Source organism: Myotis myotis, unplaced genomic scaffold (genome assembly GCF_014108235.1).
Source record: "Myotis myotis isolate mMyoMyo1 unplaced genomic scaffold, mMyoMyo1.p scaffold_m19_p_18, whole genome shotgun sequence".
In the NCBI taxonomy this organism is placed as follows: domain Eukaryota; kingdom Metazoa; phylum Chordata; class Mammalia; order Chiroptera; family Vespertilionidae; genus Myotis; species Myotis myotis.
Genome location: NW_023416322.1, coordinates 21,472,040 through 21,494,509, shown reverse-complemented (window position 1 = coordinate 21,494,509; position 22,470 = coordinate 21,472,040). Strand labels below are relative to the sequence as shown.

The window sequence follows — 22,470 nt, the reverse complement described above, 5'->3', positions numbered from 1 at the left end:
AATAATACCATGAAAAGGTTTTAATGTTCTCTTACCTTCTCTCCAGAAGTTTTATTTTGAGATGTGCCAGAGGAAAAACATTGGTCATGTTTTACTGGACTTAAGTTATTCAAATAAATGATAGTCTTCAGTTCTGATTGGATTTTCTTTTTGTTTGAGCAGAAGTCTGATGAGATTTCTCTAAAATCTTGCTAGTAGTTCACAAATGAATTAAGGGAAGGTCAGCTCTAAGCCATGGACATGTTTTTGGAAGGAAGTTGTTTCAGAAGGTTGGTGATAAAGTTGTTGCAAAGATGAGTTAAAGACATACACATTATAAAATGGAATTAATGATTTGGACTATCCAAACCCCTGTGGATTCTGCTCTGAAGCAGTTGAATCTCAGAATCTCCGTATTGGGGGAACACCTAAAGTTCTTACAGTTGTTTTAGTCTTACCTGTAAGTATGCAGAAATGTTGCAAAGCTGTCCAAGCTTCCTGACTTGAATAGCAGGATTTTTCCAAATAGTAAGGATCAGTAAGTTAGACAGGGAAAGTATCCTATATAATAAAAGCCTAATATGCAAATCAACCAAACGGCTGGTTGCTATGACGCCCCCTGACCACCAGGGGACAGACACTCAACACAGGAGCTGCCCCCGGCCTGCAGGCCTCTACTGGCGGCGGCAGCGGGGGTGGTGGGGTCGGCAAGCAGGCAGTGCCAGGCCAGCAACGGCAGGTGCCAACAGGGGCCCCCCAATCACCCCGCCAGTTGCCCCACAGATTGGCCCTGATCGCTGGCCAGGCATAGGACCCTACCCGTGGATGAAATTCCTGCACTGGGCCTCTAGTTTATAAATAAGCTTAGAGTTATAATTTAGATCTCTGTTAGACCATTGGCTCATTAAATATTCTGCATTTGTATAATATTAGTATCTTACTAATATAACAACATAAAATGCACTTCAGGAGATTTTGTCCAGCAAATCATATGAAGATAATACAAAAGAAAGTATTTGTATATTTCTGTTTCTGTAAATTGACCATTTAAATATTGTCTACATTTATTTTTTTTGTTTTAAAAATAATATATTTTAATACTATGGGTCACTTAATTCTTTTGGGAAATTGGCATAAAATAATATTGTTACAAATTTAGATTTAGTTATTTCATGTGAAAGGCACAGATTCCATTTGAAATAGCTTTTATTTAATGCAAAATGTATTTTTTATTGGCAAAACTAGAGTTTTCTCTAATTTCCTGTCTATTTTTAAAAATATATTTTATTGATTTTTCACAGAGAGGAAGGGAGAAGGATAGAGAGTTAGAAACATCGATCAGCTGCCTCCTGCACACCCCCCACTAGGGATGTGCCCACTACCAAGGTACATGCCCCTGACCAGAATCGAACCTGGGACCCTTGAGTCCTCAGGCCGACGCTGTATCCACTGAGCCAGACTGGTCAGGGCTCCTATCTATTTTTTATAAATAAAATGTATGACTTGATTGAAATCTTTAAAAATATCTTTTCATTGGAAGTAAGAAAAATCTCATAAAGTTTTTAAATAAATTGTTAAAGATGTCAAACATGTATTCAATTTTGATTTAAAATAAAGCTGAAGTTTGTTTTACTTTGTGGCAAATATTTACATTGTTAAAAACAAGCCTTGCCCATATTTATCATTGTAATTTTTAAAGTAACTAAGATTATGGAAACTAATAATATTCTGCTGTATATTGAGGGAAAATGAAACTATATTCATAAATTCTCTTTTATAGGTATGGTAAAATTTGTTTAAAAAACTATATCTGTAGAAATGAATTGTGCAAAATACTATATGTATAAAATTTACATTTTCAGGGCCTGAAAAATACAGAGTTCTATTTAAGTTGTAGACTGTCTCCCTTTAGTCAATAGGCTTGATCATCATTTGAACTGCTCTCAAGGAGTATGACCCGCCTCGGTATTCGGCCCAAAAGATTCCATCTTGGTACTTGCTTCTGTAGTGGCCTCCTCGATACCACACTCCGTTCAGGTTAGAATGAGCACAGGCGTTGTACCACCAGCCTCCTTTATGAAAGTGCGCACAGTTTCCTTTGAGGGAAAAACAGAGTTATCAGAGTAAGTTTCTTCTCAGTGTGGTACTCTGCACACCATCCAAAACCTAACTCTATCTGTGGAACAGTACATTTTCCTTACTGATTTCCATTAGCCTTTATCTTCATAATTTTGTTTCTTCATTTATTCTGTTACTGTTGCTTAAATATTAAGTACATGAAAGATCATTGGAACTTTCTTATCTTGCCCTTTGCTTGCTTAGGATTTGTTTTGTTGTTGTTGTTGTTGTTGTTGTTAAGTGATTTAATTTTCCAAGTAGCAGGGTAAATAAAATGCAAGTATTGTTTGCATATAAGAGAGAGATTGGAAGGGAAGATAGGAAGTTGCTAAAGAGAGTAAAGTTTGGGGGAAATTGAATTCTCAAAAATAATATAAAACAGTATGACTGTCAGTTAAATGGGTTTCTATAAAAAATGCATACGTTATAGTTATTTCACTCATCCTTTTTACCTCTCTTGCCTATGTGAAAAAAAAAAGGCTGTTTTCCAGGATACAGCTGAACAGAAATATAGATCAATTTTGGGGGGTGATATCTCCCCCCCAAACCTGGGTTAAGGAGGCAAAAAATATATGAAAATTAAATTAAAAGTTATCTTATGTGGGTGGCCTAATTGATTTTGAGAAGAATATTAATTTCCCCTCTGAATAAAGCTCGTTTTTGTTCCTTTTTTATATGTCGCAATTGTTTGCTGTTCCCCTTTGCTAAGAAATGCCTTTCCCCATATACCCAAGTGGCTTCTTCCTTTACTCCCTACAGTTCTTTATTCAGAAATAACTTCTCACAATAACCTTCCTTGGCCACCTCACAGAAAAGAGCACCTACCCCATCCCCTGCTTCCTATTACTTTCTTTTCCCTTTCTGAGTTTCATTTTTCTTAAGAGTACTTGTCACCATCTGACAAGTCATTTGTCTCCCTCGTAAGCGCCAAAGGGCAGGAACTTTATTCACTGCTGTGTCCTCGGCACCAGCCTGGCACATGGGAGGTATCCAGTTAGTGTCTGTTATGAATTTTAGGCAGTTGACAGTTTTATTTCAAGATGAATACCTTTTTGTTTTGCTTTCCATTTCCCATCCCTCCAACTTAGACCAACAGACCTCTTCACAGAGGTCATGCATTGAGATTTCTTTATAGCAGTGATATTCAACCAGTTGCTGCAAGAATTTTTAAAAACGCAGTACCTGATTCTTTAGTCAGGGGCACTGATCTCTTTTCCCTTAGATTGTCAAATAACAAAATGACAGCAGCCATACAACAATAGCTGTCCAGTGTGAATGAATCAAAATTATCCCTATTTTTTGTCTGATTGGCAAAAAGTATATGTTTTTTGGTGTGCCATAGAATTTTAATAATTCATTTATGTGTGCCATGAGATGATAAAGGTTGAAAATCGCTGCCTTATAGAAGAAATTCTAAAGCTGTTCCTTTCCAGATTATATTCCTTTTGACTGAGTCCAAAATGACCTTTCTAGAAAGATTTTTAGTGCAGTACACTTTACTAACAGGTTCTATTTCATGCACAGAAAATGGTGATTCTACAAAGAATGCACATCAGCTTTTTTCCTACCCACCTGCATACATATCTTTATCTCTGTCCAGTGTGGTGAATTGTTTACCATTGTGCCACATCATAGAGTCCCCTGCATTTCCCTGGTAAGTCCCCAGGCGCAGTCTATAGAATTCACTTTCAGGTTCCAGGCGAAAGCTGCTATATTCTGCATAGACTTTTTTATCACTCCAGTCTTCTAATTCAATCAGCAACTTGTAATTATCTTGGTTGCTAAGCATGTAAATATTTTCCAATCCAAGCCAGTATTCTCCATCAATGTTTCCAAACCCTTTCTGTTCATTAAGAAAGAGCATGAGTACATAAATAACTGTAGTGATAGTACATGTTTTAATAGATACGTTTTGAACGTTTGAGCATAATGATATTGGCCATTTAAGTGGTAATGTGAAATTCCATTTTAATAGGTCACCCAATCTTTATGAGCCCCCACATAGTCACTTAGTTTTGTTTTGCTTTCTCTTAATTTGTCAGTAGTATTTATTTGCACAGCTAGTTTCAAACCCTACAAATAAGACAAAGGCAAAAGAGAATAAAAGTGACCCATAGCTGCTAGAAACATTAACTAATGAACTACCCAGATCCTTGAAACGGGTTCCTGATAGCTCTCATTATACAAAGAGCTAATTTTTTCCTAAAAGTATGTACTGTCCCCACCATAGTCAAACAAAAGGATATCTAACATTATGATCATTCTATAAAAGTGATAATATCTCTTAGAACAAATAATCGTCTTTAGCTCTATTTTAAGTAAATATAAGAAGATAAAATAGTAATCTCCAAAGTTTCTCCTTTGAAAAATTGTAGATTAATGTTTGAAAAAATAACGGTCCCATTTCAGTAAGCACTTCCCATTGTGTTTAAGTTCAGCAAACCTTATCTTAACACTAAATGTATTTTCAAGGAGGTTGTGCTGCAGAATTTCATTTTTCTTGTTAGTATTTGTTTAATAATTTATACTTCTGACATGGATATATTAATGTCTCATTTTTAGCTGCCAGTAAAATATCACCTAAGAGTGAATAATCACATGTTATTTCACAGTTTTGACTGAATTATTAACCATCTAGAAAATAATAGTTTCTACCATCTGCCATCCTTAAACTAAAAAATATATACCACTCAAAAAAAAAAAAGGCATTAGCATGGCTTATCAGAGGTAATTAGTCCTAGAAAAGGGGTAATTTTTTTAAAGTCCTATACTTTATAGTATTGCTTAAATATACTTGATGATGGGTACAGATGTGGTTGTAAACAAGCAGTCATTGCCTTAGAAAATGGAATTAGGAGAAGTCTTTGCAAAGAACCACTTACATATTATGTATGAGTCATCCAGATGGAAAGAGGCCATTTTAAAATGCATCTTCAGTTTCCTTTTTATGTTTTAATTTTTACTTTAAAACTAGAGATGAGAATCATCTTTTTTGACAAACGTCACTAACGAAAAACATGGATAGTTATTTTTTTACCTGTGTGTCTAATTTATGGAATGGCTACTGTCCTCTTGTCTGATTCACTGACTTACCTTATAATTGTCCCAGTTTCTGAAGAAGTTGACAGAGCCATCTGTCCTCTTCTGAATAACAGTCCAACCCCCAGGGTCCAAACTGTTCTCACACCATAACTGCAGTGGTCCATTGCTGTTTTCGGGTTTAATCATATAAATTCCACTGACTGAGTAGCCAGCCTCTTTTGCTTGCTGGCAATCTTTGAATGGACCTGTAATTAAAATATTATTGATTGGCTGGAAACTTAATAAGAAAACAGCCATATTAAAATAGTTTTTAATCAGGAGCCTTACCTTTGTATCTTTCTTTACAGAAACCACTTTTTGTCTATTGTGTACACAATGCTATAAAAGTTAAAAACTAAGTAAAAGGATTAGCACAAGCCCCACTCTCCAGAACATTAACTTGTGTCATTTTCCACAGTTCTTGCAAGCCTTTGTACATATACACACGTTTTTATACTGTTATCATCATAACACGTATAGAAAGTTGGATTCTGTCTTTTTATTTTACAAGCATTTCCATAGTCTGCATTTAGGTACTTATGATGCTGACATATTATTTATTCCGCTGACATTGGACATTGAGGTTTTATCTGATTTTTGCTGTTACAAATAACATTTCACAAAGTGTCTTCTTAGGTTTCATTTTTTCATATTTTCTTATAAAAATGTTGTGGGATTGATCTTCTGGATCAGGAGAGTGTGAAACTTCTACAGTTCCGCATAGTGCCCAGTTTACTGTTTTTAAAACTTGATTTCAGTGGAATACACTAGTTCTTTGAAATAGTAAAAAACAGCATGCCATGATGAATTTTAGAGTTGTTGAATGTTCCATTAGCCTTTTGGAAACTCACACTGTACATTCACATCTTAAATACTGAAAAGCCCTGAAATAAACCATAGTCTCCCAAACGTATAAAATCTTCTAACTTTTCCCCCTATGCAACAAATAGTCCGTGAGAATACATTTCAGGAATGTTGGCAGTGTGCCTTTCTAAAGAGTTGTATCGATTTTATGACTAATAGTAATCTTTAAATTTAATCTACACAATGACCCTGTGATAGTTTACAGATGTTCTACAGATGAGACAGTTTACTATAGACTAAGGTCCCGTATCAAATATGGTAGTAAACCCTGGACTTAAAACTGTTTCTTTCTCATCCCAGAGTCCATGCTCTGACCTGCTGTTATATTTCAGAGTTTTATGGAATCTCTCATTTTTTAACTCACTAATAAGTTCTTCATGTCTTTTCAAATGACAAAGGATTTTGTAAAATCATTTGTAGAATGTCTGACTCATGAACTTGTGATACCCACATTTTTGGATCTAACCACTGAGACAAACTAGCCAGGGCTATTAGAGCCTTTTGATACAACACTGAAAGTAGTCATTATCAGTAACTGTTAGTTCTCTCCTTTTCTCCTTTCTAACCTTGACACATAGTAATAGCTTATTTAATAATATAAGTATTTAATAATTTAATAAATATATGCTTTTTAATTTATAGATTTAATGTGGCTGTTCAAAGATGAACACACAGTCATTTCTACTGTAGCAGTAGAAATTTCTGTTGTAGCAAAATATTGTATTTCTGAAAAATCCATGTTCTGCAAAATCATGCACTGAAAATAACAGCCAGTGTTAGCTGTTAGCATACTTTGTCATCAGTTGCAGTTAACTTGCGGCATAAAACTGATGAAATGCTTGGGAAAATCCCATATGAACCAAAATGACCCCTTTGTTTTACTGATATTATTCTCCCTCTTTTTTATTTTTTAAAAAAATATATTTATTGATTTCAGAGAGGAAGGAAGAATGAGAGAGAGAGAGAGAAACATCAATGATGGGAGAGAATCATCGATCGGCTGCCTCCTACACCCCCCCCACTGGGGACCAAGCCCACAACTCAGGCATGTGCCCTTGGCCAGAATCGAACCTGGGACCCTTCAGTCCGCAGGCTGACACTCTATCCACTGAGCCAACCTGGCCAGGGCTATTCTCCCTTTTGCTAGTCACATATGAGCTGCTTCACATTACAGAAACATGCATTGTAGTCAAGTCAGAGAAAGGTAGGAAGTTGTATTTCAGATAGGATGAAATTTAGATAATTTAAATTTCATATGTGGGAATGAAATGGAAGGAAAAGTGAAGTGTGATTTCCAAGTCCATTCTTAGATTATTTTGTGTAATGTATGGTAACATACTCATTTATATATTTATGGAAGTTCCCATGGGCACGAACTGTATCTTTTGGTTGTGTATGAGCAGTTTAAACCCACTTAGGCACTCAAATATTTGTTGAATTAAATGAAAAAAAGCCACAGTGGTTTCCTCAGTTCTGCATTAATTTTTCCAGAAATGTCTTTGCTGCTTCTGCTATAGGCTAGAAACTGTTTTGGCTCGAGCGGTAAAGAAATAGCCATAGAGGGCACATCCCCAGTAGGAGGTGTGCAGAAGGCAGCTGATCGATGTTTCTCTCTCATCGATGTTTCTAACTCTCTATCCCTCTCATTTCCTCTCTGTAAAAAATCAATAAAGTATAGTTTTTTTAAAAAAGAAAGAAACAGCCATAGAGTGTAGTGGGAAAGTGGGGAAGTGGCAAGTAAAGAGAGAATTCGCTACAGCGTAGCAAGTGCTTTGATGGAGTTATACATCCAGGTTGTGCACAGTTAGGTACATGGGATCACTAGCTAAGAAATAGCTAACACAGATTTTTAGGGAAGAGATCAGAGTCTTCCTATATCGGAGCTTATGTTTCAAAGATGGATTAGTAGTTAGGCTGGCGGAGGTAGGAAGTCTGATCAAGGCCACACATGAGTCATGTGCTGAGGCGGAGAGGGGAGGGCTCCGTGTCACAGAGGAGTTCCGAGTTTGGCGTGCCTCTAGTGGGAGTGACTGATGGTGCCACTGAGAGCCTGTGAGGTGGACACTGGAGCTGAAACGGGTTCTTCCAGTTTAGAAGTAGTCAGCATGGTTATTTCCAAAGTTAGCCAGGGTTTCTAGGTTGTCACTCAGAGTGGTCAGAGTTTCTTGTCTTAAAACCTGTCAGTGGTGTGATTACTGTCTGCATGAAGTGTTTTTGTTGCAATACACATACCTCTCTCATTTCCGAAATTTGCTTAGTTTCCTTTGTATTGTTTAGTTCATGAATATCATCTTTGTAAATATTTACTCTGCATGCATTGGAGTATAGTTTGGACAATTTATATTTAGGTATATATTCATGACTTTGACTTTCATGAGGTTATTTGAAATGCTGTAAAATATTTATCATTATTTTTTTTGTTAATCCTCACCCAAGGACATTTTTCCATTGATTTTCAGAGAAGTGAAAGAGATGGGGAGAGACAGAGAGAGAACCATTGATGTGAGAGAGAGACATATCCATTGGTTGCCTCCTGCATACGCCCCGGCCAGGGCAGGGGATTAAGCCTGCAACCTAGGTACATGCCTTTGACCGAAATCGAACCTAGGACCCTTCAGTCCATAGGCCAATGCTCGGTCCACTGAGCCAAAGCAGCCAGGGAAATGCTATAAAATATTTAGAAATACCAAGGTTTTGAATGTTGACAGAACATTTATAAAATACCTTTTTCTTTCTGCTATTTAATATGCCTTTGGATATTGAAGCAAATGAAAGAGTTCTGGGTTTTCTAAATCCAGCTTTGATTTGACAAGACTTCCACTTGTGCAAATTTAAAATGATCTTCAACTTTAATTTTCAACCCACATTTTTTCAGTGCGCTTCATATTTACAAGGTGGATGCCTGTTAGACTTATTTGATATAAAGAGAGGCTCAGGAAAAATTAGTTAATTCTTCTCCAGTACATGTGGATAAAATTAATAAAAGTAGTGCTTATTGTTACCTTTTTTCTCCTCAGTAAAGATAGTAAATACAAGAATTTAGTATTTGTTTATATTTATTTTATAAATAAACCATTAATCTGTCTTAGCCAGTGTGCACTGTTGATCTTGGCAGAAATAGTTTCTCATTATTACTTACATATCTCATTTACTTTCTGCTCTAGAATAAGGTTGTAAATCATTCTTATAATACATATTTTACTACTTTCTCTGTACTGTAGGAAACAGTACAGAGTGGGAATTCTTAAATAACTAGTAGAAGGACCAGTTTTCTTTTTGAGAGATCAAGTATAACTTGTTCATTTGAATATTATCAGAAATTAATTGACATGATTTAGGAATTTGTTCATAGTGGTTTAATGGGTATAGAAGTACCTTTGTTTTAAAATAGGAATTTTATTAACCCATTTCTTGTATTGAATAATCTTGTGATATTCTTTTTTTTTTTAAATTAAATCTTTATTGTTCAGATTATTACATTTGTTCCTCTTTTTTTTCCCCCCCATAACTCCCCTCCTCCCAGTTCCCGCCCCACCCTCCGCCCTCACTCCCCACCCACTGTCCTCATCCATAGGTGCACGATTTTTGTCCAGTCTCTTCCCACATCTCCCACACCCCTTTCCCCCCCAGGAATAGTCAGTCCATTCCCTTTCTATGTCCCTGATTCTATTATAATCACCAGTTCATTCTGTTCATCAGATTATTTATTCACTTGATTCTTAGATTCACTTGTTGATAGATGCATATTTGTTGTTCATAATTTGTATCTTTACCTTTTTCTTCCTCTTCCTCTTCCTCTTCTTAAAGGATACCTTTCAGCATTTCATATAATCCTGGTTTGGTGGTGATGAACTCCTTTAGCTTTTCCTTATCTGTGAAGCTCTTTATCTGACCTTCAATTCTGAATGATAGCTTTGCTGGATAAAGTAATCTTGGTTGTAGGTCCTTGGTATTCATCACTTTGAATATTTCTTGCCACTCCCTTCTGGCCTGCAAAGTTTCTGTTGAGAAATCAGCTGACAGTCGTATGGGTACTCCCTTGTAGGTAACTGAGTTTCTTTCTCTTGCTGTTTTTAAGATTCTCTCTTTATCTTTTGCTCTTGGCATTTTAATTATGATGTGTCTTGGTGTGGTCCTCTTTGGATTCCTTTTGTTTGGGGTTCTCCGCGCTTCTTGGACCTGTAAGTCCATTTCTTTCACCAGGTGGGGGAAGTTTTCTGTCATTATTTCTTCAAATAGGTTTTCAATATCTTGCTCTCTCTCATCTTCTGGCACCCCTATAATTCTGATGTTGGTACGCTTGAAGCTATCCCAGAGGCTCCTTACACTATCCTCGCATTTTTGGATTCTTTTTTCATTTTGCTTTTCCGGTTGGGTGTTTTTTGCTTCCTCGCATTTCAAATCATTGACTTGATTCTTGCGCTCCTCTGGTCTGCTGTCGGGAGTCTGTATAATATTCGTTATTTCAGTCCGTGTATGCTTAATTTCTAGTTGGTTCCCCAATATAAGATCGAGGGTCTCATTAGTTTTCTTGTAGATCTCATTAAGTTTATCAGCGGCTTCTAAACAGTTCTTGAGAGACCTTAAAAGTGTGGTTCTGAACTCTATATCTTCCACTGACAATTTTGTCCTGTTTCTTTGTCTCCGCATTTTGTTATGCTTCCTTGGTGCACCCCCTAGTGGTCTTTGTTCGCAGTCTTATAGTTAAATCTTGATTGTTGTAGCTAATTCCAGGGAGGGTTTGACCTCCAGGCCAAGTGGCTATGAGAATCAGCTGTGTCAGCAGTGAATGAACTTCTGTCCTCTAGGGAGGTGCTAATCTGGCGTTTGCCTGAGGCTATCCGGCAAATGCCTGTGTGCAGGGCTTGGGCGGGGCGGGTCGCACAGGATCAACAAGGTGGGCCGGAGAGAGCAGTTATGGCGGCTCTCAGTCCTGTCCCCAGGGGCTCTGCCTCTCTGAGTCCCAGCACCGGCTGCAAAGCTCAGAGAGAAAGCTGCACTCGCTCTGACCGAAGCCAGACAGTCCCGCTTCTCCCGTTTGAGTCTGGGTCCCTAAAGACTCGCCTGTATCTGGAGCTCAGAGTCTGCGACTCCCTCCCGATTGAAAACGCCAACCGCGCCCCCCGCCGCCAGCCCGCTCCACGCACTCCGCACCTCAGAATTTGACTTCAGCACTGCGCCTCCTCTGAGTGTCCGTATGCGTTTCTCTTTCCTCCTAGTTGTAGGACTTCCACTCAGCCAGCGTTCCTGTGGTTCTGGGTGATGTCCCTTCCGTTTTTTGGTTTCACTTTTGAAGTAGTTGTTCAAGGCAGCAAACTCCGGCGTTAACCTATGCCGCCATCTTGGTTCTTCTTGTGATATTCTTAATCTTCCATGACACACAACTTGATTCTTTTCTAGGCAAGAAACTGGAATTTTGTACATGGAATTTGAGGGACCAGTCTCTTCCTCCTCAGTTTTTTTGATGATTAAAGTTTGTACAGGGCTAACAAACTCCAGTTAATAGATCTGATTCATAGAAAGAAAAATATTGACCTGTAATTTCCCAGTGAGTATGTCTCATGAAGAACCCATATTTTGAACAAAGCAGTGGGTTAACCCCTAGAGTGCCGGGGAGCGCGATTGAGCTCCTCCTGCAGTGTCCAGTTCTAAGTCTGCTTTTACTAGTGATGATGATATTGCTAAATATGTCAATTCTTGCTGTGAAAATGACGATTTTGTGGAAGACATTGAATATGTAAGTAACTTCATTTACTTGCGATTCATAATTTTTTTCCTAAATTGCTGTAAAATCAGCAAAAATGCCTTGGCAATGTTAGCATAGTTCCTAGGATATTGGTTGGCACTCTAAGGGTTAAATAAAAGATTTCAGCTCTGGCCTGGTGCCTCAGTGGGTTGGTGCATCTTCCTGTACACTGGAAGGTCTCGGGTTCCATCTCCGGGCTGGGTGTGTACAGGAAGCAGCTGATTTATCTTTCCTCTCCCTTTCTCTCCCTCTAAAATGAGTGGGAACATATCCTCAGGTAAAGATTTTTTTTAAAAAAGATGTCATACTTTGAATAGCACTTGTGCTAGGAATCAACTTTAACATACCTGCCCTTTTTCTACAAACTAATTACCTAAGTTAAAAGGAGAATCCTGCCCTTTTTGTTTTTAAATTTCTCATTTATTTTCTTTCTTTGTCCGAATACTGTTCTCTTTGTGATAGGAGAAACAGGACAAAAAAAAACCACACAAAGAAACACCCACCAATTTAGAGCTTTCAGATAATTGTTCAGCAAGTAAAATCTTTTGAAATGTAAACTCTTTAATTGGGTTGTGAGTTAAGTATAAGGTACGTATATTTGACAGCATTTCTGGAATGGGAAGTTTGAGGCAGATACTTGCTAAAGGATAATAGATTCTTTCTTGTAATAATATGATTTACTTTGTTCATTAATCTTTAAATTCAAAATGCAGTTACCAACCTGAGCTTTTATTTTTCAAATTATTAAAGAACTTAACCTATTGTTTTTCATAACTAGTTAATAGAATTATATTCTAACTAGAGACTCAGTGCATGAAATTCGTGCACTGGGGGGGGGGGGTGTTTCCTCAGCCCAGCCTGTGCCCTCTCACAGTCCGGGAGCCCTCAGGGGATGTCCGACTGACAGCTTAGGTGTGCTCCCTGAGGGTAGCTGGCCTAAGCCAGCAGTCAGACATCCTTAGTGTTGCTGCAGAGGCGGGAGAGGCTCCTGCCACCGCTGCTGTGTTCGCCAGCTGTGAGCCTGGTTTCTGGCTGAGTGGCGCTCCCCCTGTGGGAGTGCACTGATCACCAGGGGGCAACTCTTGCGTTGAGCGTCTGCCCCCTGGTGGTCAGTGCATGTCATAGTGACTGGTTGTTCCACTGTTCAGTCAATTTGCAAATTAGCCTTTTATTATGTAGGATGGGTCCTTTGCTTATTAACCAGACTTCTTTAGTTTTTTTGTTTTAACTGTTAATATAAGTATTCCACTAAAACCAATTGCATCTTTAAAATTTACGAATAAGAAACATTTTAAATCATTGAAAATTAGCTTATTATGCACTTAACAGCATATTTTTAGTTTTTAATTATTTTTTTCAAGTTTAACTTTTTTAAGCTCACCTTTTATATCCCTTTACATGTCACGGCAAAGCACATACAGAGAAGTGCACCCACAAAAGTTAATAATCAGTGATGGTCAGACCACACACAAATCATTTTTTTCACATGATTCACTTCATTTAATCCTCACAACAATATCTTTTACAAAAGGGGCAGCCAGGTCTCAGAAAAGCCTTGCCCAAATCCAAGGTTCTTGACTTTTAGGTCTATGCTCTAACACACTGTAGAGAAACTCCCAACTCCCTTTACCTGTAAGGAATAAACTTATTTTTTATAATGCTACCATTTGTGAAAGAGTGATGTTTTCTTCTATAAAAGACTGACCTAAAGTGCAGCCACTGAATATCATTAACAGCTAAGAGTTTTATTGATGGCAATTTGCCAGTGTGTAGTCATTCCCAAACATTTTGTTTTTAAGGTAGAGGGAAGGTTATGTTCCTGGAGATAATTTATGTTGAACTAACAAAATTATGCCATTACTTGCTGTAAGTTCATAATAAGTTTGTCAATTTTTAAAGACCAATTTAAAAGAAAATATAAAACTGACTGTCATTAAAAAACCTTTTTTAAAAAATGATGGTAAGATATAGATAACATGACATTTACCAACTTAGCCACTCGTAAGCGTGCAGTTCAGTGGCATTAGTACATTCTCATTATTGTGCAAGCAATCTCCAGACTCTCTTCAGCTTGCAAACTGAAATTCTATGCCCCATTCTACAGCTCCCCATTCCCTCCCTCACCGAGCCCCTGGCAACCACCATTCTTCCTTTTGTCCTTATGAATTTGACTTTTCTAAGTACCTCAAAAAAATAAAATTACACGTATTTGACTTTTTGTGACTGGCTAAGACACATTTTAAATAATACATAAAATGATGTATTTAGACTTTAGAATGATAATGTACAACCTACATGTAGACACCAGTAATCTGAGCTTCTTGGTATTCGAAGCATATGTCAGTACAGCAGTAGCCCCCCATCTTTGCATTCTTTGTGCAAGTACCCAAACAGCTTAGACATATTTTCCAGTCTGGCATAGGATATTATGAGAGTTTAGCACATTATTAAGAAAATAACTAGTTTATTGTTTCTTGTAGTAAGTTATAGTTGATAAGAATCACAGAATATTAGAACTAGAAAGGGTGTTAGAATCATCCAGTCCAACCAGTGCTCATTGTACAAATGAGTAAACAGAGACAGGCAAAGTGACTTACCCAAGGTCAGTAACAAAGAAAACACATTTTCTTAATTCTGTGCACTTTTCTTATATATTCATTAGTGTACTATTGAACATTCTTATAGTGTAATTAATATGTCCTTGGATTTCAGAGACCGACATTTATAGAATAAAATAGCTAAAAATGTTTGCTTATAACAACAAATAATAACAGAAAAAAGTTATGCCTGTTCTTAATTTTTACATTAAGTATTGGTTTAGTAGGGATATATATCACTGTTTCATTAAAGCAAAAGTCTGTTTAATGGGACTTTTGATATGCTGAATCCCGAGCTTGGAATTTAATTCTGTAATACTAGATTTTTCTTGCACTACAGCTCAATGTATAATAAAACCTAGAACTGATATCTCATTTCAGATAAGCATGTTTAGTGTGTCAGCATATGAATATGTGAGTATTCATTCTTAACATTCATGCAGTGTTAAGTGATGCCATCCACTTAACATTCAGCACCCACAGAAAATACTCCATGACGGTTGTCTCCATGTGTACATAACTATGCACCCACCAGTTTATTAAAATCCACACGCTTCAATTATGTTTATTCATAAATCATATGTACAACTGATTTTGTGTACATTAAGAGCTTACAAAAATATATACATTTTTAAAAGAATATACAAAATAAATATTTTTTTCTTTCTGTATTCAGTGGATCATTTTTTACATATCTTTCCTTTGGAAAACAAAGGTGGTGGAGATAGTAATAATGATCAGCACTTACACAGTTTAATGGTACTCTAGCCTATTGTTACTGAATGAATCCAGTATATAGAATTGCATAAAGTACTTTCTTGAAGGTTTTTGAAATGACACAACTTCAAGAAGCTGTATAAGAATGTAATATCATGCCGAAACCGGTTTGGCTCAGTGGATAGAGCGTCGGCCTGCGTACTGAAGGGTCCCAGGTTCGATTCCGGTCAAGGGCATGTACCTTGGTTGCGGGCACATCCCCAGTAGGGGGTGTGCAGGAGGCAGCATATCGATGTTTCTCTCTCATCGTTGTTTCTAACTCTCTATCCCTCTCCTTTCTTCTCTGTAAAAAATCAATAAAATATATTTAAAAAAAAAAAAAAGAATGTAATATCAAGTCAATCAGCATCTATTTAGCATCTGCAAATGAGACACAATACCCATCGATCGGGAAGGAGCTTATAGTAGGAAGGCATCTTTTTAGATGTGTATAGGTCCTGTGTGTACATGTGAAGATAACTGGTAATGCAAGAGCTAATGGGAAATGTGTTACAAAGAGAAGAGACATTCATGGAGGGAGGCAATCACTTCAAGCCTATGGGAGTCAACAGGGGCTTCAAGGAGGAGTAGCTACTTTTATTTTATTATTTTATTTTCCCTTTTTTAGTCTGGGCCTTATAATTTGAATAGTAAGAAGACAGTGACTTGATCCATTTTATTGAAGCGGGCGGTTTTTGTAAAGGAAATCAACAGAAGGAGAGCTAAAGAAGTAGGATGGATCTTTTGAGGATATTAGTCTTACCCGGCTAAACAAATTGGACTTTTTCAGTTTGCAGTTGGGGAACATACAAGCAGAAGTGTGATGTGATCAAAGTGGTGGTTAAAAAAGACAAATTTTTTGGCAATGTAGAATATATTTTCATGGAGAGATGAAATGGAGTTATGGAGGCCAGTTGACAGGCTGTTACAACATCTGAGTTCCAGGCACTGTTGTTACCTCCACTTTAAAGATGAAGAAACGGAGGCATGGAGCAGTTCTCTGCCTCCCCACCCCACCCAAGGCCACACAGCTAGTGACTGAGGAAGGTCCTATCCTCTAGACTCCCACAAACGGTTTGGATCAAAACTGGGGTTCGGACTCTGAATACACATGAGTTAGCAATGAGCTTACCAAACTGAAACAAAGATGAATGGTTTATTTTTGCACCTAGATCACTGACTGATACTGAATGGAGGAAAGAATGAAATTAAGGAAGAGAGGTAGAGATCTTAGGATGAATTCTAGGTTTGGAGTTTGGGGGGTTTTTTGCTAGTGAAAACTTATTTATACTTATTTATAGTCTTAGAGCTGAGAGATCTATTTTTCAATTCTTAGTAGAAAATAAAAATAGAAATTTTAATATTATGTATAATTACTTCACCAAAATGAGTATTGTTTCCTCAACTATAAAACATATTAACACCTTCCATTTTTAAAGTAAGTGGTAACTCACCTTCATTGATGAAAGTTACTGGTGGTATCTTGAAAGGGCTTTTGGTGGGAGAAGTCGGCGGATCAGGTGGTGGCATTAAATCTCTGGGATCACCTGGATCCCTCTGTATCTCATTACCTGCCAGTAGCCCAGGAGTGTACTGATGACTGCTAGGAATGTGTCGCGGCACTACCTGGACAAGAGGAGGAGACACATGGGGTTCTTGTCGGGAAAAGATCCGCAAGCACTGTTCTTCCAACAGAGTGATCATCACAGACTGATTATTGACAAGGTCAGTCAAGGAAGCATATTTCACTTCTAGCTCCCTGTACCTTGTTGCCATCCTCAACATTTCTGTGGTGACGTTGAGGATTTTATTTTCCAACTGGGAAAGTTCAAGTGAGTTATCCCTCTTCCGAATAATCTCATGTAGTAGCTGCATGTAGAGTTGGGTAACTCGCGAGTTCATGTTCCGGCTTTCTTTTCTCAGCAGCTTGACCTCGTTCACAATGTTTCCATCCACATCCACCACCAGCTGCAGGACATCTATCTCCCGCTTCTGCTTGGACAGCACGTCCTTCAGGTTCTCCAGGTCCATCCTGGTGATCATGTCTTTAATGGTGCCTGCATCTTGCCCTTTGGTATTGACACAAATCGGCCCCGTTATTTTCTGTTCAGGTACCAGGAATGTGTACGCACATTTCTTTACCTCCTCTTTACTGTCTGTGGCACGAGGATATCTCCTCTGGGTTATTTTTTTTATTTTGAACTCTCCTCTACAGTGTTCGGTGCCCGTTAATAGGAAGAGGAGCACAATTAGGGTCCAGATAAAAGCCTTCATTTTGAAATGAGCTTGTGTAACGCCTTCTAAAAAACAAGCCAATGAAGGGAAGAAGTAAAAGGAATAAATAGTAATCTACTTTGAAAGTTAATGATGTAAAAAAAGAATATCTAATAATAAATTGGACCAGAATTAAAGTTATTAATTTCTTAAGTTCAGTATCATAGTACCTTCGCATTTGTTTCAGAGACTACCTTTCCAAGTGCCACCTTCCTGCTTTTTCTTCCCAGCTCAGTGATTGCCCACTGTGGGCAGAGGCACCTAATCAGAGACTTTTCTGACTTTTAAAAAGCTCACTTACTACCTGAAAACTCTTAAAATGGCACACAATATTTGTAAGGCATTAATTAAAACATTGTTCCCTAACTAGTGTTAAAGTTACTAGGTGACTACTAGTCGATGTTTTATATTTTATACTGTGCAGTTTCAATTAACCCTCTGGTTAAATACCTTTATAAACTATCAAATTCAATAAACATTTTTAGGTAAATCTAAAATGGGAAAGTTTTAGCATCGTTTTGTTGTTGCTGTTGTTTTATAGGATGTCCTTTTAGGATTGGGGACAAGTTTAAGAATGATAGCATGTGTATAGTCATTATTGTGGGTATCGTGTTTCTCAACCATAATATTATATATGCTCTAAGCTTATATATATTTCAGCAGGTTCATTCTCGGGTTTTCCTGAATTGCTTTTTAGTAAAATGTTACCTTTCTATAACCATTACCAAGGCAAGGAACTACCTGCAATTGAGTGTGGTTGTTAAAGTTGGGAAGTGCCTCGGAGAGCACCTCAGTCGAGAACCTCTTTGGGCCCGAGTGCATGGTGAAGGCCTGGGCCGCACAAGCAGGTGATGCTGGAGGCAGGTCAAGAACTCAGGTTCCCGGGCTCTTCAGTGAGGGTTGGTAGCAGTGGCACACACACTGAATGTGTGCTTGCCCAGGATGTTTCATTTTTGCTGTGGCAGATGAGAAATACTTGTCCTCTATGCTATAGTTTTGTGGAAACTTTCATTAGAACTAGTTTAGTTACAAGAACCGGAGCCTCTCCCTTTCTCTGTAGCTACCTCCCTAAAGAGGAGCAGCAGAGAGAACGTGTCCCTCCATCAGGTCATCAGCACCTGCTGTGTATAGCCCACCTCTCCTGTAAACTGCAATCCTGTCTGCTCTTTTGGAAGGATGGCAGTGGATACACTAACACAGAGCTTTTCTGCTTGTTTTCCACCCAAGTGTCATTTATTGGAGAAGCTAGGGCCCAGGTTGTTTATGCCTGCTATCGACAATTACAACGCCATCATACTTACAAATGCCAGGCATGGTTTAAAGCCCTTCACATGTATTAAATCATTTGCTTCTCATTACAGACCTCGGAGGTAGATTAATATGATCTTCATTTTTAGATGAAGAAACTGGCAGCCGGAAGTTACGCGCTTCACCCAGAGTCACACAGCTCCTAAGAGATGGAGCCACAATTTGAACCCAGGCAGAAACTCTAGGGTCCATATTTTTCATTAACCACTACATCACATGGCAACACGTTCTCTCCTTTTTCTATCAGCAGCATTACAACAATCCCCTATATTTATGTCTGCTTGGCACATGTTAACTATTTGCATCACACCATTTTGCAAAGGAATAAAGTTGTGGAGAAGCTAAAACACTCAAGTGGAATTCAGATCTTCTTGTGACTTCTCTAGACCCGTGGTTTTTATCCTGGTCATTCATAACAACAGAGGAGTCATAACTTTGTGTTTCTTTTTACAAAATGGGGGGAGAAGGGTAATGAAAATAAAGAATGGTTGGAGTGTGGGGAATTATTGGTTTTTTACAAAATAGTTTAGATAGTAAGGGTGAGCATAATAATATTACATATGTATATTAAAGACCTTCTGTTGCTGACTGCTCACCAAAAGCATACGTCGATGAATACTTTGTTTTTTGTTTTCATACTTTGCCTTCTGATATTTTAGAGTTTAAGAGTCTTCTATTTTATTTTTAAAAGGACTTTACTACGTAGAGTTACCGACACCAAAAACCAATGCAAGATTTCTCATTATATTTACGGATTCATGAAATTCAGATGTGGTTTAATTTAAAAACCGAGGGCAAAAATAAATAAAACAAACTGAGGGCAGTACAATAGAAGCCCTCAGCCTCCTGGGTAAATGCACAGATTTCTCCTGTGGTTACTGTCCTAGTGCTCAAGTCCTCTCATTTCTTAGATCATGAAATCATTTTAATAATCTGCTATGAAATAAGATACCAAAACAAGAAAAATTTAGAAAGTAGTGTGAAGTTCAAAACAAGTAGAATTTTATGAACAATATTCTATTTGAAAAGCTTGAGTTCCTTCCAGACACAGATTTTTTACAACAACTAAGCGTATAATCCAGGACTGTTGTGACTTTACATCAGTATTTTCACAGAAGAACAGAGATGTGAAAATACGAATCTAAATTAAAATAGCAATAGCTTCCTTTAGGTGTATTCTGTCTGCTTTAGCTCTGTATGGGCTCCTGTACAATGAAATCATAACCAAAGTCACTGTCTACCATAAGAGAATCTGACCTAAATTTGTATTTAAAGGAGGCAATTAAAATTTTTTAAAAATAAATACAACACCCTTATCCTTACTAAAGTGTACCGACTTTGTTGTCATCTAAAACAGAGTAAGGAGCCAAATTTTTAAATAGTAGACTGAGCTACGTCATGGGTAAAGAACTAGTTTTAAAAATACAGTTACTGTTACATTTTCTGAAACATTCTCATTTAATATTTTCCCACATATGTTCAGGTTTAAAAGTGAAAGATCCATAAATCTGTGTTACCTCATAAAACCTTTCTGTGTATGTTAAAAATTTTCCTAGATCCCAAGAGAATGTTATAAATTAGTTACAGTATACTTGAGTTTAAATCTGTCTTTGCTTGGTTGTTTTTGGGGGGGAAAGTCTTCCATGCTTTGTGTTAACTTTATTGGTACTTTTTCCTCTTCATAGTTGCTACATTGTCGGCTAGTGGAGAGAAGACATAAGTAGGATTGACTTCCTTTCAGATGGGAAACGTATAGAGGCACCTCACTGTCTGTGTCATGCCCTGAAAACAGCAGGAGGCAGCCAACTTGAATTTAGGAAGCATTGAAGATACCTTAGATAAAGAACTTCCAGATTGTGTATTGTGTTCTAGGAAGAGACTAGCTGTCTGTGTGCTTTGGGTTTTAGATTAAATGCTACTCTCAGGCTTCAGTAAGAATTGAGATTTAATGAGGTCCTGCACTTTTCATAGCAAACGATGAAAAGATGGCAAGTATTTCAGATCCAGTATTGCGTGGGAATTTTATCAGAATCTCTTGTGAAACACATTTCACAGAGATCTTCCCAGTGTTTAGAGTTAAGAATGTTTACGGAAAGGACATGAAAAGTTGGGGAAATCTTAGCTTTACTGTTATTTGCTTATTGAAGATACTTACAGTTAGTATCTTGAATGTTTAAAAGGACAGAGGATCCCCAAATCATAACAAGTGTTTTTGGTGTTAAAGCTTACTAATTAGTAACCAGGCATTTATTGTTAATAATTCTCACAATACAATTAAAGCCCCCAGATGAAATATTGAAAGAATGATAGCATGCGTATCTGAGGTCATTGCTTATGGTTACCAAAATTATTTCTATATAACATTCATATATTTTCTATCTTTTAACCATGTATTTAAGTAACTTTATCTTTGGGGTCTTACTTTCTGTTGTTAATGCTGACTTACATAATACTTATATCGCTTTTTCTTTTTCTCCCCAATCCTAATCTATAAGGTTTTAGGGGGGTTATGTATCAATAACTTCGCTTTTTTAATTATTTTAGTTATAATAGTTTTTATTTCTGTTACCCAAGTTAAATTACTGTTACATGTAAACCTGGGAAGATATTTAAAATTTTGAGTTTTAACAAATATCATAGATCTGTCTTAAATCATTACAAGAATTTTTGCTGACATTGGTTATACCATAATTGAGGTGTGTTGCAAAGACTTTCAGTTAATTTTATATCTTCTGTGTTTTTTAGCTGTAGTTTAAGATATCTAATGGTATATAAATCTTCACACCCTGTAGATATGTGAAGACTAATGTGTATAACTTTTCTTTAAGTTTGTATTTTTTTGTTTTTCATCACTATGCCAAACATATAAACTTTACACATAAATCTTTACGTTAAAGTTTCTATCTTGTGTCACGATAGCACTTGTTTTCTGAAACCCAGCATATATACATTAATCTATAAGCATGTCACTAAAGATCATTAAATTAAAAAATAACACATTAATCATAAAGTACGTAATGACCAGGTTTTACATAAAGTTGAAAAACAAAAACTTTTCCAGATTAAATAAATTTTAGTGTATTCCAAAATTCTTTGTTTAATAAGAGATTTTGAAATTTCTATGACAGATGTAAAATAATTATGCATTTTGACATACATTAGAATTTTTAAGTAAAAATAAAAGCATTAAAATACCTTTTGCATCTGTTGATAAAGCAAAGCCAGAAACTTGCCGCTCTTATTCTTGCTTTTAAAAATCAGTGTAGGAGTTTGTTCATCTGTGACTTTAATGGCAACTGCATCTTTGTTTTGGGCTGCTGAATCCAGGCTGTAATAAGGAACTTCTTTTTCTTCTTACAACGCTAATCAATCGAATTTGACAAGCCACCTATGTAATCTTAAGTAGTGGAGTGGAAGTTCTGGTCTGTGGGCTGCCTTTAATCCAGCAGAGAAAGCGTTGTGGCTTTGCTCCGTCTGCCACATGGAGAAACGCTGTAACCAGCTGCAGCTGACCCAGACTGTATATACAGTGCCCTTGAATAGTGATTCCCTCTTTCTCAGTAGATTCGGGTTCAGCCCACATCTTACGTCACCAAAAAATTGCTGGAGACTGGGGGCGTGGGGGAGTCTCCTCCCTAGGATTTCCTCTCTGTGGCCTTAAAATAGGAGTGCGGGGAGTGGGATCAGCGGGAGTTGAATAGCTCCGAACAAGGAGAGACTGTGCAGGTTGAAGGAAGGGCACCATCT

General features: G+C 37.3%; 2 protein-coding genes across 12 annotated transcripts in view; one reads left to right on the top strand and one right to left on the bottom strand.

The window, feature by feature from the left end:
- The window catches only part of RALGPS2 (Ral GEF with PH domain and SH3 binding motif 2), a 130,787-nt gene that overhangs the window by 79,341 nt on the left and 28,976 nt on the right, over nucleotides 1-22,470 (top strand). The window lies entirely within an intron of this gene.
- On the bottom strand, nucleotides 1,447-22,351 carry ANGPTL1 (angiopoietin like 1). Of its 2 annotated transcripts, XM_036342248.1 has the most exons (5): nucleotides 21,919-22,351; nucleotides 16,596-17,441; nucleotides 5,191-5,384; nucleotides 3,670-3,940; nucleotides 1,447-2,075 (listed from the first exon to the last, which is right to left on the bottom strand). In XM_036342248.1, the coding sequence occupies exons 2-5, from the start codon at nucleotides 17,413-17,415 to the stop codon at nucleotides 1,888-1,890; spliced, it is 1,473 nt and encodes a 490-aa protein (XP_036198141.1). In that variant the 5' UTR covers nucleotides 17,416-17,441; nucleotides 21,919-22,351; the 3' UTR covers nucleotides 1,447-1,887. The 2 variants fall into 2 exon arrangements, with proteins under 2 accessions (XP_036198141.1, XP_036198142.1); XM_036342249.1 differs by lacking the exon at nucleotides 21,919-22,351 and having other exon boundaries at nucleotides 16,596-17,524.

Bases quoted from the DNA above. Each gene is read 5' to 3' on its own strand.
- ANGPTL1 (XM_036342248.1), bottom strand. From the start codon at position 17,415: ATGAAGGCTTTTATCTGGACCCTAATTGTGCTCCTCTTCCTATTAACG. The intron at 3,941-5,190 runs GTAAGTCAGTGA...CTTAATGAACAG, and splicing joins GAAACTGGGACAATTATAAG to AAAGGGTTTGGAAACATTGA. The intron at 2,076-3,669 runs GTGGGTAGGAAA...TTTCCCTCAAAG, and splicing joins AGATAAAGATATGTATGCAG to GAAACTGTGCGCACTTTCAT.